The sequence below is a fragment of the Paramisgurnus dabryanus genome, chromosome 17 (assembly GCF_030506205.2).
Source record: "Paramisgurnus dabryanus chromosome 17, PD_genome_1.1, whole genome shotgun sequence".
Lineage (NCBI taxonomy): Eukaryota > Metazoa > Chordata > Actinopteri > Cypriniformes > Cobitidae > Paramisgurnus > Paramisgurnus dabryanus.
This window is the reverse complement of record NC_133353.1, coordinates 4,929,583-4,944,359: the sequence shown is the minus strand read 5'-3', so window position 1 is coordinate 4,944,359 and position 14,777 is coordinate 4,929,583. Positions and strand designations below refer to the sequence as shown.

At 34.2% G+C, this 14,777-nt stretch overlaps 1 protein-coding gene across 2 annotated transcripts in view; it reads right to left on the bottom strand.

The window, feature by feature from the left end:
• prorp (protein only RNase P catalytic subunit) overlaps positions 1-14,777 on the bottom strand; it is a 48,669-nt gene that overhangs the window by 12,530 nt on the left and 21,362 nt on the right. The window contains exon 1 of one of the 2 annotated variants that reach the window (XM_065253327.2): positions 3,008-3,560. The exons of the other annotated variant lie outside the window; for it this stretch is intronic. Within the exon in view, the coding sequence (XP_065109399.1) occupies positions 3,008-3,034 (27 nt within the window). The 5' untranslated portion in view covers positions 3,035-3,560. Of the gene's footprint in view, positions 1-3,007; positions 3,561-14,777 lie in introns of those variants that run through there. 2 annotated transcript variants of the gene reach the window in all.

The following is a 14,777-nucleotide window of genomic DNA, read 5'->3' as shown; positions in this document are numbered from 1 at the left end:
GAGACTGTTTATGGCTATGCTGAGTACTTTATTATTCCAAGAGGTATAATTGAATGCATTTCCAGTGCGTTCGCAGACAGACGTGACTGTTCTCTCTGGTAAATGGAAATTCAGGGGAGCTGATTGCCTTGTGACCTTCTGTTGTTGGTTGGAGAGCATGCGTGAGCTTTCTAAACTGGGGGACCCGCAGACACATGAAGAAGAAACATGTGTTGGAAAGCCCCTACATCATATCTAAATGTGGCACTGGACAGGATCACATGCTTTTGACATCTATAGACCCCACGGCCAGAAAAAGCAGTTCTCTAGACAACAACATCATCCAATTCAGGGGTAGACTCCAAATATAAGGGAACTCAAAACTGCATGGAACATCTAATTTTGGATGGCACCCAACCGTGCGTACGTAGTTGCAGCCTGCTGCCAGTTTGGTCGTACACAGAAACAGATCACATGAATCATTTTAATGTTTATGTAATTTAATTATTTTACATTTCCAGTTGGGAAATGTATCAAAAAGTATTTAAAAAGTAGCTTATTCAGGTTAGCGGTATTACAAGTCCAAATATTGTTATTCTCCACATTTTATACTTTGTGCAAAATAAACTACTCTATGTTTGAATTAAAATGTAATAATTTATCTTAATCAAGTATGATACAGTGCATATGGTAATGAATATGTGCAGTTGAATATAATGGTGTTTAAGACACTATCGCCATCTAGTGGACCCAAAAAGAAAAAACAATTGCCACGTTTAAAGGGATAGTTCACCAAAAAATATTTCAAATATATCATCTTTTGTTCTAAACCTGTATGAATTTATTTTCTCTGATGAACACAAAAGAAGATATTTTGTTAAATGATGGTAAGCACACAGCTGATTGTAACCACTGACTTCCATAGTAGGAAAACAAATATGGAATTATTTTGATAATAATGAAGAAGATATTTTGATAAATGATGGTAAGCACACAGAGTTGACGGTACCTATTGAATTCCTTTGTATTTGTTCAGGCATGTGATTGGCTAAGGACAAAAAAGCAGGAAAATATATTGAGACCCCCCCACACACACACGCCAATCAAACTGGTGGCGGATCTATACGGATAGTAAAGTAGGACCCATAACAACTTATTTGAACAAAAAAACACATTTAAATTTATTTTACACCTAGATGTGCAACATGCAACTTTTTTGTACAGTATGACACATAACAACTTATTTGGTGGATGTGTAAAAGTGGGAATCAAAAGCAAGTGTCTTGTCCACTGCTCCATCACCACCTCTCTCTATATCAACAACCATGAAAAAAAAATGTTTTAACTTGTTTTTGTTTTGCATTTTTACACAACTTTAACAGCTAAATGTGCAACATGCAAATGTTCATGTCAAAAGAAGGCCTATTTTGCCGACATCCAAATAAAATGTAGACAATGGCTTATAAAGAACTAAAGGCATGGCTACTTTTAATTTTATACTTTAAATACATTTCCAAGCCTGTACTTTGATACTTTTACTTGAGTAAAGAAGTTAAATCAGTACTTCTATTTTTACCAGAGTATTTTTTTAATACAAATATCTATAAAATGTGCTACACAGGACCATTAGTTATAATAAAGTGTCTTAAAGGTCTCTTTTTCTAATTTTAGACCCCTGTAGATGAGTAACTTTGTTAGCTGTTAAACATGAACAATAGAAGGTTGACACTAATAAATAGAAGTAATTGTACAAAAAAGTGCAGGTGCTATTTATTTTAATCAAACTGGTCAACCTTAAAACTTTAAACACGAAACCTTTGAAACAAACGATGATACAGAGGCCGTTTCTCAATCCTAGGCTGCAGCCAATCGGAGGTCGCATTTCTAAGCTGCATACGTCATCAAGACTCATCAAGAGTCACAATATTAACAATAATGAAGTTTACTATTATTCTTAGTTAATCGTAAATTGTTGTAATATGTTTATCAGGGCTTGACATTAACTTTTTGAGGAACTTGTCCTTCGGACAAGTAAATTTGTGTTTCACTTGTCCATGCACAAAAGTCACTTGTCCGGGTTAAGATTTATAATATAATGTATTTTTTGTGTTTTGCTAATCAGTGGCGGAGCCAGGGATTTTTCATAGGGGTGGCCAGACAAGGGCCAGCAGTTACTCTGGGGTGGCATATAAAATCTCTATTATCCAACCTTAAAATCCTTTTAAGTATTATAGTGTGTTAATCAGAATAATGTATAACATACAATTGCTACAATAATTTAATTTTTATTAAAATGAATTGAGATTAACATACAATTTATAGTCATAATTCAACCTCCATGTTTTTTAAACTATTTAATCAAATAAAACTTTTGAAATTTACTTTGAAACCAGTATTTATATCTCCCATTGCTGAAAAAACTAGAGACCAGAAAATCATGTGAATTTTGAAGGCTACTTTAATGTATTTTACTAAGATTTGTTTGGCTGCTTCTTGCTACTCTTTCTGAAGAAGGATGCTATATCTGCTGCCTTTCTCTTCATTTTTCCCTCATTTCAATGATTGTCTGACATTAAAACACTAAAGCAAAACATTAAAACATTACCATGTTTATTATTAGAGTAAACTTATTAGGGTAAATGTACCTAGATTATCTGTTATATATAAAATCAATCTTAATCCTAGCATTTACGCTGTAATGTCTGTGTGGGATTTTTTAATGTACAGTGACGAACTCTGTCAGATTCAAATCGGCTGTCACGCGGCGCAAACACACGTAGGCGCGCTGAAAGAGAGATTCTCATTATAAAACAGATTCTTAAACAAGATTTTAAGCCATTTATGTGTTTTTACCGAACTTTAGAAGAGAAATTTGTATTCACGCCGGAGCCTGAAGAAACATCACTCTAGACTCCACTCTGTCCCGCGATTCCCGCCCCTCCGTGTTCGTGGATCAGGTTTCATGCACGAATGTAACTAATGCTCAGTTAGGTTAAACCAGGCTCGATGAGGTAACTTATTTCCTTGCCTTTTTTCGGAACCAATATTGTTGCATCGTCCCTCTCTCAGTCGCCACCAGGATTTTCTGCAATGGCGCTCGTTTTTCCTCTCATTTCTGTGAAAATTGCTGCTCCAAATTCACCAAGTAAACCGACGTGTATATGTTTGCCGCTTTGTTTCGCGTCACGCGAGTGACAGCCAAACGTCGCAAATGAGGAGAAGAGAGGAGAGAAACGATCGGGTCTGATTGGTGAATACAATCATACTTCGCCATCCGCCATTTGCGAACGGTCAGAAACACGTCCTTGTTGATACTTGGAAAGGAAGGAAAATGCACGAGGCTGAATCCAGCTCCCGATTCGCCAGCTCCTTATTCGCCTAACTATCCGTTCCACCTTAAAAAATATCAGAGCGCTTCAAGCTCCTCCCTTGCAATGTCATTGGCTGTGTATTTAAAGGAACAGTTACCACAAAAATTTGAGACTTGTCAGCCTTCGGTTTGAACAGAAAATAGTCAGAAACCTGTAAAATATTTATTACTTTTATTTGTACATGTTTATTTCAAATGAAATGTGTGTCTACATCATATTGACTTTAATCACTTTAAATGTAAACTGCACATAACCGACTAGATCAACTTCCACTTTAGCCAGTCTACCGTTTCATATCATTTTCATGTAATTTATATTCAATATCATCTGCAGAAAACCACCCGCTATATTAACCATTTAGTGCACACATACAGGAACGTATTATGACTTTGATGGAGAGAGAGAGAGAGACAGAGACAGAGAGAGAGAGAGAGAGAGAGAGAGAGAGAGAGAGAGAGAGAGAGAGAGAGAGAGAGAGTGTGTTCGATAGAAACCGAGTTAGGTTTGCACCGCACATGATGCTGCACTCATATATGGTGTAAATAATTTCCTGACTTACAGAATTCACGTGAATATGAAAGTCGGAAAGCTTTGATAATACATAGGATTCAAGTCTCATTTCTTCGCTTAACTTAGGGATGTTTGTTTTATATCGTTGTGGTTTTATATTGATGAAAAAGCAAACCTGTCCTTTGTTTTGAAAAATCTAAAGATCTTTAGATTTATTTATGTTATAAGGCTGGTAAAAATGTTTTCCGTCTATTCCTTTTTGTTAAACGTTCTGATTAATATAAGTGAGTCATTTTACTAATGTATGTTGTTCTGTTTTAATAAAAAAAAATTTTTTTGGTGTTATTCTACAGGTATGTTATTGGTGTTTAGTTTTTCGTTAAGAATAATAATGATCAAACATTAAAAAAAAATTTAAGAAATGGAAACATTAGTTTTCTAAAGTTTTACCAGCAACCCCTGCATAGAGGTAAGACTTATTCTGCATTGGAAAACCATTATTTAGGCAGAGATTATTGAAATTTGATCATTAAATCTAAAAAATGATGAAGTGATGCATGTTTTTGCAGAAAAACGCAGTATTTATTTATTTATAATTAAAATATAATGCCACATATTTAAAGGAGAAATGCCTTACCTCATCAAAATTTTCAAAAATAAAAAAACTCAATGTAGGGTGCTAGAAAAAATCCTTCTGTAACGAATTCCATGTGTTTTAATTTAATCTGATATTTCCTCTTTCATAAATCATCCCCAGAATATCGCCTCCCTTATTAGGCTATTTTTTTTCCAAAAAGCACACTGCCCCTGTCAGAACATCAACAAATAAACAGTTCTCCACAAAAACTCAATGCAGGGTTCTAGATAAAGTCCCTCTGTAACGAAATCCAGCATTTTATCCTAATCTGAAATTTTCTCTTTCATATATCTTCCACAAAAGATCGCCTCCCTAATTAAGCTATTTATGCCCTAATATCAAACTCTACAAAATAGTATAAACAAATACTTAAAGTGATATACAAATGCAAGCACCAAATCTAACCCTAAACCGAAGCGACAATGGTTTGAAAATAGGACAAAAAAGTTGAGTAACCAATACGTGCAGTGACACAAACCGCAAAGGGTGACATGCTCACGCTCAAACGCTGCAAAGCGTGACATTGACACGCTGGTCCATACCTGCCTATAGGTACATAAATTTCGTGATATAGGGTTGCATCATAACTTCAACAAATTAACACGTCTCAAAAACACCTCAACGTAGGGTGCTAGATAAAGTCTCTCTGTAACAAATTCTAGTGTTTCATATTATTCTGATATTGCCTCTTTCATATATCAACCTAAAAAGACCGCCTCCTTTTCCTGTAATAACTTTAAAAAAATAACGGTTCTACAAAAAAATATACAAAATAAAAAATATCCACCATATCGGACTCCACCCGTCATAACTTCAACAAATGAAAACGTCTCAAAAACACTGATACCCTTTCCTGTAATTACTTAAAAAAATTAACGGTTCTCAAAAAAATGTCAACGTAGGGTACTACATAAAGTCCCTCTATAACGAATTCCAGCATTTTATTCTGTTCTGATATTTTCTTTTTCATTTATCATCCACAGAAGAACGCCTCCATTATTATGCTATATTAGTCAATATAGCACACTGCACATGTCATATCTTCAAAAAATTACAGGTTCTCAAAAAAATCTGAGCGTAGGGTGCTAGATAAAGTCCCTCTCTAACGAATTCCAGCGTTTCATCCATTTCTGATATTTTCTCTTTTATATATCATCCACAGAAGAACGCCTCCATCACTATGCTATATTAGTCAATATAGCACATTGCACATGTCATAACTTCAAAAAATTAATGGTTCTCAAAAAAATCTCAACATAGGGTGCCAGATAAAGTCTCTCTCTAACGAATTCCAGCGTTTCATCCATTTCTGATATTTTCTCTTTTATATATCATCCACAGAAGAACGCCTCCATTATTATGCTATATTAGTCAATATAGCACACTGCACATGTCATAACTAGGGATGGGTATTGTTTGGTTTTTTTTCGATACCGGTGCCAAATCGATACTTTTAAAACGGTTCCGGTGCCTAAACGGTGCCTAAAGCGGTACTTTGAAAAAAGAGTCACAGAAAGATGGTAGATGAGAGTACAGCATAAAACACTATGAAAATTCTTCTCTGTTTGTCATTTGTTTATTAATGATTTGCCTAAAGCACCATCATCTTTTAAGACCTGCATTCTTGATTTCTTCTTTATGAGATTTTTGATTTGTGAATTAAATAAAATCTTCTCACCACTCCACTTTGAGCTCAGAAAAATGTTCTATGATTGGTTGTTAATAATCTGTTCAATGAGTGGTCAAAGCCTATGCGGCTGCCGCTCACAAAAAGATAAAGGGCGAGTTCTAATCGAAAGTTATCCTCCCTATGTCCTATTCCCTTCCAAGATCAGATCTCTTGATGAATAAACTCTAGAGAAAGTTGCGCAATTGTGTCTCATAGTGTGGCTAATTAAACACACTTGGCAAATAGAGCAATAAAATACAGCGTCTTTTTCTCTTTATTTGGATCGACTGTTCATGCGAAATCCTCTTCGTGAAGTGCCCTTCAATGGCGCAAAACGGCATTTGGAATTCACCCAAAATATTTTCTTGTCGGCTTGTAAAACCATTCACGTTTTGACACTTTCTGCTCGTCTCCGATGAACTTGACACTCGTGACTGCCGCGGCCCATCTCAGGCCAATATCAGCCGAAGTACTAATAAAAACATTAGTGAGGTAATACGTTTTAGCAAATTCTCTGAAGAAATGTTACCATATAAAATATTTAATAGAAGAATGTCGCACACCTGTTAGTTCCGGTTAGGTGCGTTGGATGAAGAGACAATGAAGTCCACCAAACATTTATAAAAAAAAGGGAATATCCCGCACACATAAACATGCAAAATTATGCTTTTTGCAAGTTAATAGTGTGCGGGATATTCCCTTTTTTTATAAACCATATAAAATATAAAATAAGCTGCCATCAGATCAATTGCGGCATTCACGCGCTCCTCTGAGGATCTCATTTTCCAAATTGTTCTTTTAAGTCAGAATATAAAAATAACCTGGACATATATTCTTACAAAATTTTTCGATTTGTATTATTAGGGATGTGCAGATGAGGATTTTTTCACATTTTAAACTTATTAAACACAGCGCATATTTTAAATGAAATATTTGGCAAAGAAGTTTAAAAGTTGGCTATTTAATCTTTAACATTAGATTAGCCTTTAATATTTCCATTTATTAATAAAATTAATTTTTAAAATGTTTGTTCATTATTACTCTTAACGAAAAACTCAACTCCAATAAAATAGTAGCTCCAATGACGAACTTGCTTATATTGCTTGTTTATTAATAAAACGAATTCGACGGATGGTCTCTGCGTTAAAACACAAACAAATGAAAGATTTAATTGACATAATTTTCATTACTACGAATGCTTCTTTGTTCATTTTTTTTTTATTATTAAAACAGAACAACAATAAAAATGTAAAATGACTCGCTTATATTAAACAAAACGTTTAACAAAAACGAATAGACGGGGAACATTTTATTCGCCCTATAACATAAATAAATCTAAGATCCTTAGATTTTTCTAAACAAATGATTGGTTTCCGTTTTTTTATCAATATAAAACTACAATAATGTAAAATATGAACAAACTCACCTAAGTTAAGCGAAGAAATCAAACTTGAATCCTCTGTATTATCAAATCTTTCCGACTTTCACATTCACGTGAATTTTGTAAGTGAGGAAATTATTTACACCATATGAGTGCAGAATAATTTAACTAGCGATTGTGCTGTGCTATTGTGATTATGCTTTTTGCGCTACAGAGAGCAAAATACTTCAGTCAACCGTTCAGGCATTAAGAGGCACCGAAATGAGGCACCGAAATCTGTGTTCTGATTCGGTCCGGTAGGTACCGCCCATACAGGCTTCGGTGCCATAATGGCACCGCGTTTCGGTACCCAACCCTAGTCATAACTTCAAAAAATTAATGGTTCTCAAAAAAATCTCAACATAGGGTGCCAGATAAAGTCTCTCTCTAATGAATTCCAGCGTTTCATTCTGTTCTGATTTTTCCTCTTTTATATATCATCCACAGAAAATGCCTCCATTATTATGCTATATTAGTCAATATAACACACTGCACCTGTCATAACTTCAAAAAATAAATGGTTCTCAAAAAAATCTCAATGTAGGGTGCCAGATAAAGTCTCTCTCTAACGAATTCCAGCGTTTCATCCTGTTCTGATATTTTCTCTTTTATATATCATCCACAGAAAATGCCTCCATTATTATGCTATATTAGTCAATATAGCACACTGCACATGTCATAACTTCAAAAAATTAATGGTTCTCAAAAAAATCTCAACATAGGGTGCCAGATAAAGTCTCTCTCTAATGAATTCCAGCGTTTCATTCTGTTCTGATTTTTCCTCTTTTATATATCATCCACAGAAAATGCCTCCATTATTATGCTATATTAGTCAATATAACACACTGCACCTGTCATAACTTCAAAAAATAAATGGTTCTCAAAAAAATCTCAATGTAGGGTGCCAGATAAAGTCTCTCTCTAACGAATTCCAGCGTTTCATCCTGTTCTGATATTTTCTCTTTTATATATCATCCACAGAAAATGCCTCCATTATTATGCTATATTAGTCAATATAACACACTGCACCTGTCATAACTTCAAAAAATAAATGGTTCTCAAAAAAATCTCAACGTAGGGTGCTAGATAAAGTCCCTCTCTAACGAATTCCAGCGTTTCATCCATTTCTGATATTTTCTCTTTTATATATCATCCACAGAAGAACGCCTCCATTACTATGCTATATTAGTCAATATAGCACATTGCACATGTCATAACTTCAAAAAATTAATGGTTCTCAAAAAATCTCAACATAGGGTGCCAGATGAAGTCTCTCTCTAATGAATTCCAGCGTTTCATCCATTTCTGATATTTTCTCTTTTATATATCATCCACAGAAGAACGCCTCCATTATTATGCTATATTAGTCAATATAGCACACTGCACATGTCATAACTTCAAAAAATTAATGGTTCTCAAAAAATCTCAATGTAGGGTGCCAGATAAAGTCTCTCTCTAACGAATTCCAGCGTTTCATCCTGTTCTGATATTTTCTCTTTTATATATCATCCACAGAAAATGCCTCCATTATTATGCTATATTAGTCAATATAACACACTGCACCTGTCATAACTTCAAAAAATAAATGGTTCTCAAAAAAATCTCAACGTAGGGTGCTAGATAAAGTCCCTCTCTAACGAATTCCAGCGTTTCATCCATTTCTGATATTTTCTCTTTTATATATCATCCACAGAAGAACGCCTCCATTACTATGCTATATTAGTCAATATAGCACATTGCACATGTCATAACTTCAAAAAATTAATGGTTCTCAAAAAATCTCAACATAGGGTGCCAGATAAAGTCTCTCTCTAATGAATTCCAGCATTTCATCCATTTCTGATATTTTCTCTTTTATATATCATCCACAGAAGAACGCCTCCATTATTATGCTATATTAGTCAATATAACACACTGCACCTGTCATAACTTCAAAAAATAAATGGTTCTCAAAAAAATCTCAATGTAGGGTGCCAGATAAAGTCTCTCTCTAACGAATTCCAGCGTTTCATCCTGTTCTGATATTTTCTCTTTTATATATCATCCACAGAAAATGCCTCCATTATTATGCTATATTAGTCAATATAACACACTGCACCTGTCATAACTTCAAAAAATAAATGGTTCACAAAAAAATCTCAACGTAGGGTGCTAGATAAAGTCCCTCTCTAACGAATTCCAGCGTTTCATCCTTTTCTGATATTTTCTCTTTTATATATCATCCACAGAAGAACGCCTCCATTACTATGCTATATTAGTCAATATAGCACATTGCACATGTCATAACTTCAAAAAATTAAAGGTTCTCAAAAAAATCTCAGCGTAGGGTGCTAGATAAAGTCCCTCTCTAACGAATTCCAGCGTTTCATCCATTTCTGATATTTTCTCTTTTATATATCATCCACAGAAGAACGCCTCCATTACTATGCTATATTAGTCAATATAGCACATTGCACATGTCATAACTTCAAAAAATTAATGGTTCTCAAAAAAATCTCAACATAGGGTGCCAGATAAAGTCTCTCTCTAACGAATTCCAGCGTTTCATCCATTTCTGATATTTTCTCTTTTATATATCATCCACAGAAGAACGCCTCCATTATTATGCTATATTAGTCAATATAGCACACTGCACATGTCATAACTTCAAAAAATTAATGGTTCTCAAAAAAATCTCAACATAGGGTGCCAGATAAAGTCTCTCTCTAATGAATTCCAGCGTTTCATTCTGTTCTGATTTTTCCTCTTTTATATATCATCCACAGAAGAACGCCTCCATTACTATGCTATATTAGTCAATATAGCACATTGCACATGTCATAACTTCAAAAAATTAATGGTTCTCAAAAAAATCTCAACATAGGGTGCCAGATAAAGTCTCTCTCTAACGAATTCCAGCGTTTCATCCATTTCTGATATTTTCTCTTTTATATATCATCCACAGAAGAACGCCTCCATTATTATGCTATATAAGTCAATATAGCACACTGCACATGTCATAACTTCAAAAAATTAATGGTTCTCAAAAAAATCTCAATGTAGGGTGCCAGATAAAGTCTCTCTCTAACGAATTCCAGCGTTTCATCCTGTTCTGATATTTTCTCTTTTATATATCATCCACAGAAAATGCCTCCATTATTATGCTATATTAGTCAATATAACACACTGCACCTGTCATAACTTCAAAAAATAAATGGTTCTCAAAAAAATCTCAATGTAGGGTGCCAGATAAAGTCTCTCTCTAACGAATTCCAGCGTTTCATCCTGTTCTGATATTTTCTCTTTTATATATCATCCACAGAAAATGCCTCCATTATTATGCTATATTAGTCAATATAACACACTGCACCTGTCATAACTTCAAAAAATAAATGGTTCTCAAAAAAATCTCAATGTAGGGTGCCAGATAAAGTCTCTCTCTAACGAATTCCAGCGTTTCATCCTGTTCTGATATTTTCTCTTTTATATATCATCCACAGAAAATGCCTCCATTATTATGCTATATTAGTCAATATAACACACTGCACCTGTCATAACTTCAAAAAATAAATGGTTCACAAAAAAATCTCAACGTAGGGTGCTAGATAAAGTCCCTCTCTAACGAATTCCAGCGTTTCATCCTTTTCTGATATTTTCTCTTTTATATATCATCCACAGAAGAACGCCTCCATTACTATGCTATATTAGTCAATATAGCACATTGCACATGTCATAACTTCAAAAAATTAAAGGTTCTCAAAAAAATCTCAACATAGGGTGCCAGATAAAGTCCCTCTCTAACGAATTCCAGCGTTTCATCCATTTCTGATATTTTCTCTTTTATATATCATCCACAGAAGAACGCCTCCATTATTATGCTATATTAGTCAATATAGCACACTGCACATGTCATAACTTCAAAAAATTAATGGTTCTCAAAAAAATCTCAACATAGGGTGCCAGATAAAGTCTCTCTCTAATGAATTCCAGCGTGTCATTCTGTTCTGATTTTTCCTCATTTATATATCATCCACAGAAAATGCCTCCATTACTATGCTATATTAGTCAATATAACACACTGCACCTGTCATAACTTCAAAAAATAAATGGTTCTCAAAAAAATCTCAATGTAGGGTGCCAGATAAAGTCTCTCTCTAACGAATTCCAGCGTTTCATCCTGTTCTGATATTTTCTCTTTTATATATCATCCACAGAAAATGCCTCCATTATTATGCTATATTAGTCAATATAGCACACTGCACATGTCATAACTTCAAAAAATTAATGGTTCTCAAAAAAATCTCAATGTAGGGTGCCAGATAAAGTCTCTCTCTAACGAATTCCAGCGTTTCATCCTGTTCTGATATTTTCTCTTTTATATATCATCCACAGAAAATGCCTCCATTATTATGCTATATTAGTCAATATAACACACTGCACCTGTCATAACTTCAAAAAATAAATGGTTCTCAAAAAAATCTCAACGTAGGGTGCTAGATAAAGTCCCTCTCTAACGAATTCCAGCGTTTCATTCTGTTCTGATATTTTCTCTTTTATATATCATCCACAGAAGAACACCTCCATTACTATGCTATATTAGTCAATATAGCACATTGCACATGTCATAACTTCAAAAAATTAAAGGTTCTCAAAAAAATCTCAGCGTAGGGTGCTAGATAAAGTCCCTCTCTAACGAATTCCAGCGTTTCATCCATTTCTGATATTTTCTCTTTTATATATCATCCACAGAAGAACGCCTCCATTATTATGCTATATTAGTCAATATAGCACACTGCACATGTCATAACTTCAAAAAATTAATGGTTCTCAAAAAATCTCAATGTAGGGTGCCAGATAAAGTCTCTCTCTAACGAATTCCAGCGTTTCATCCTGTTCTGATATTTTCTCTTTTATATATCATCCACAGAAAATGCCTCCATTATTATGCTATATTAGTCAATATAACACACTGCACCTGTCATAACTTCAAAAAATAAATGGTTCTCAAAAAAATCTCAACGTAGGGTGCTAGATAAAGTCCCTCTCTAACGAATTCCAGCGTTTCATCCATTTCTGATATTTTCTCTTTTATATATCATCCACAGAAGAACGCCTCCATTACTATGCTATATTAGTCAATATAGCACATTGCACATGTCATAACTTCAAAAAATTAATGGTTCTCAAAAAATCTCAACATAGGGTGCCAGATAAAGTCTCTCTCTAATGAATTCCAGCATTTCATCCATTTCTGATATTTTCTCTTTTATATATCATCCACAGAAGAACGCCTCCATTATTATGCTATATTAGTCAATATAACACACTGCACCTGTCATAACTTCAAAAAATAAATGGTTCTCAAAAAAATCTCAATGTAGGGTGCCAGATAAAGTCTCTCTCTAACGAATTCCAGCGTTTCATCCTGTTCTGATATTTTCTCTTTTATATATCATCCACAGAAAATGCCTCCATTATTATGCTATATTAGTCAATATAACACACTGCACCTGTCATAACTTCAAAAAATAAATGGTTCACAAAAAAATCTCAACGTAGGGTGCTAGATAAAGTCCCTCTCTAACGAATTCCAGCGTTTCATCCTTTTCTGATATTTTCTCTTTTATATATCATCCACAGAAGAACGCCTCCATTACTATGCTATATTAGTCAATATAGCACATTGCACATGTCATAACTTCAAAAAATTAAAGGTTCTCAAAAAAATCTCAGCGTAGGGTGCTAGATAAAGTCCCTCTCTAACGAATTCCAGCGTTTCATCCATTTCTGATATTTTCTCTTTTATATATCATCCACAGAAGAACGCCTCCATTACTATGCTATATTAGTCAATATAGCACATTGCACATGTCATAACTTCAAAAAATTAATGGTTCTCAAAAAAATCTCAACATAGGGTGCCAGATAAAGTCTCTCTCTAACGAATTCCAGCGTTTCATCCATTTCTGATATTTTCTCTTTTATATATCATCCACAGAAGAACGCCTCCATTATTATGCTATATTAGTCAATATAGCACACTGCACATGTCATAACTTCAAAAAATTAATGGTTCTCAAAAAAATCTCAACATAGGGTGCCAGATAAAGTCTCTCTCTAATGAATTCCAGCGTTTCATTCTGTTCTGATTTTTCCTCTTTTATATATCATCCACAGAAGAACGCCTCCATTACTATGCTATATTAGTCAATATAGCACATTGCACATGTCATAACTTCAAAAAATTAATGGTTCTCAAAAAAATCTCAACATAGGGTGCCAGATAAAGTCTCTCTCTAACGAATTCCAGCGTTTCATCCATTTCTGATATTTTCTCTTTTATATATCATCCACAGAAGAACGCCTCCATTATTATGCTATATAAGTCAATATAGCACACTGCACATGTCATAACTTCAAAAAATTAATGGTTCTCAAAAAAATCTCAATGTAGGGTGCCAGATAAAGTCTCTCTCTAACGAATTCCAGCGTTTCATCCTGTTCTGATATTTTCTCTTTTATATATCATCCACAGAAAATGCCTCCATTATTATGCTATATTAGTCAATATAACACACTGCACCTGTCATAACTTCAAAAAATAAATGGTTCTCAAAAAAATCTCAATGTAGGGTGCCAGATAAAGTCTCTCTCTAACGAATTCCAGCGTTTCATCCTGTTCTGATATTTTCTCTTTTATATATCATCCACAGAAAATGCCTCCATTATTATGCTATATTAGTCAATATAACACACTGCACCTGTCATAACTTCAAAAAATAAATGGTTCTCAAAAAAATCTCAATGTAGGGTGCCAGATAAAGTCTCTCTCTAACGAATTCCAGCGTTTCATCCTGTTCTGATATTTTCTCTTTTATATATCATCCACAGAAAATGCCTCCATTATTATGCTATATTAGTCAATATAACACACTGCACCTGTCATAACTTCAAAAAATAAATGGTTCACAAAAAAATCTCAACGTAGGGTGCTAGATAAAGTCCCTCTCTAACGAATTCCAGCGTTTCATCCTTTTCTGATATTTTCTCTTTTATATATCATCCACAGAAGAACGCCTCCATTACTATGCTATATTAGTCAATATAGCACATTGCACATGTCATAACTTCAAAAAATTAAAGGTTCTCAAAAAAATCTCAACACAGGGTGCCAGATAAAGTCCCTCTCTAACGAATTCCAGCGTTTCATCC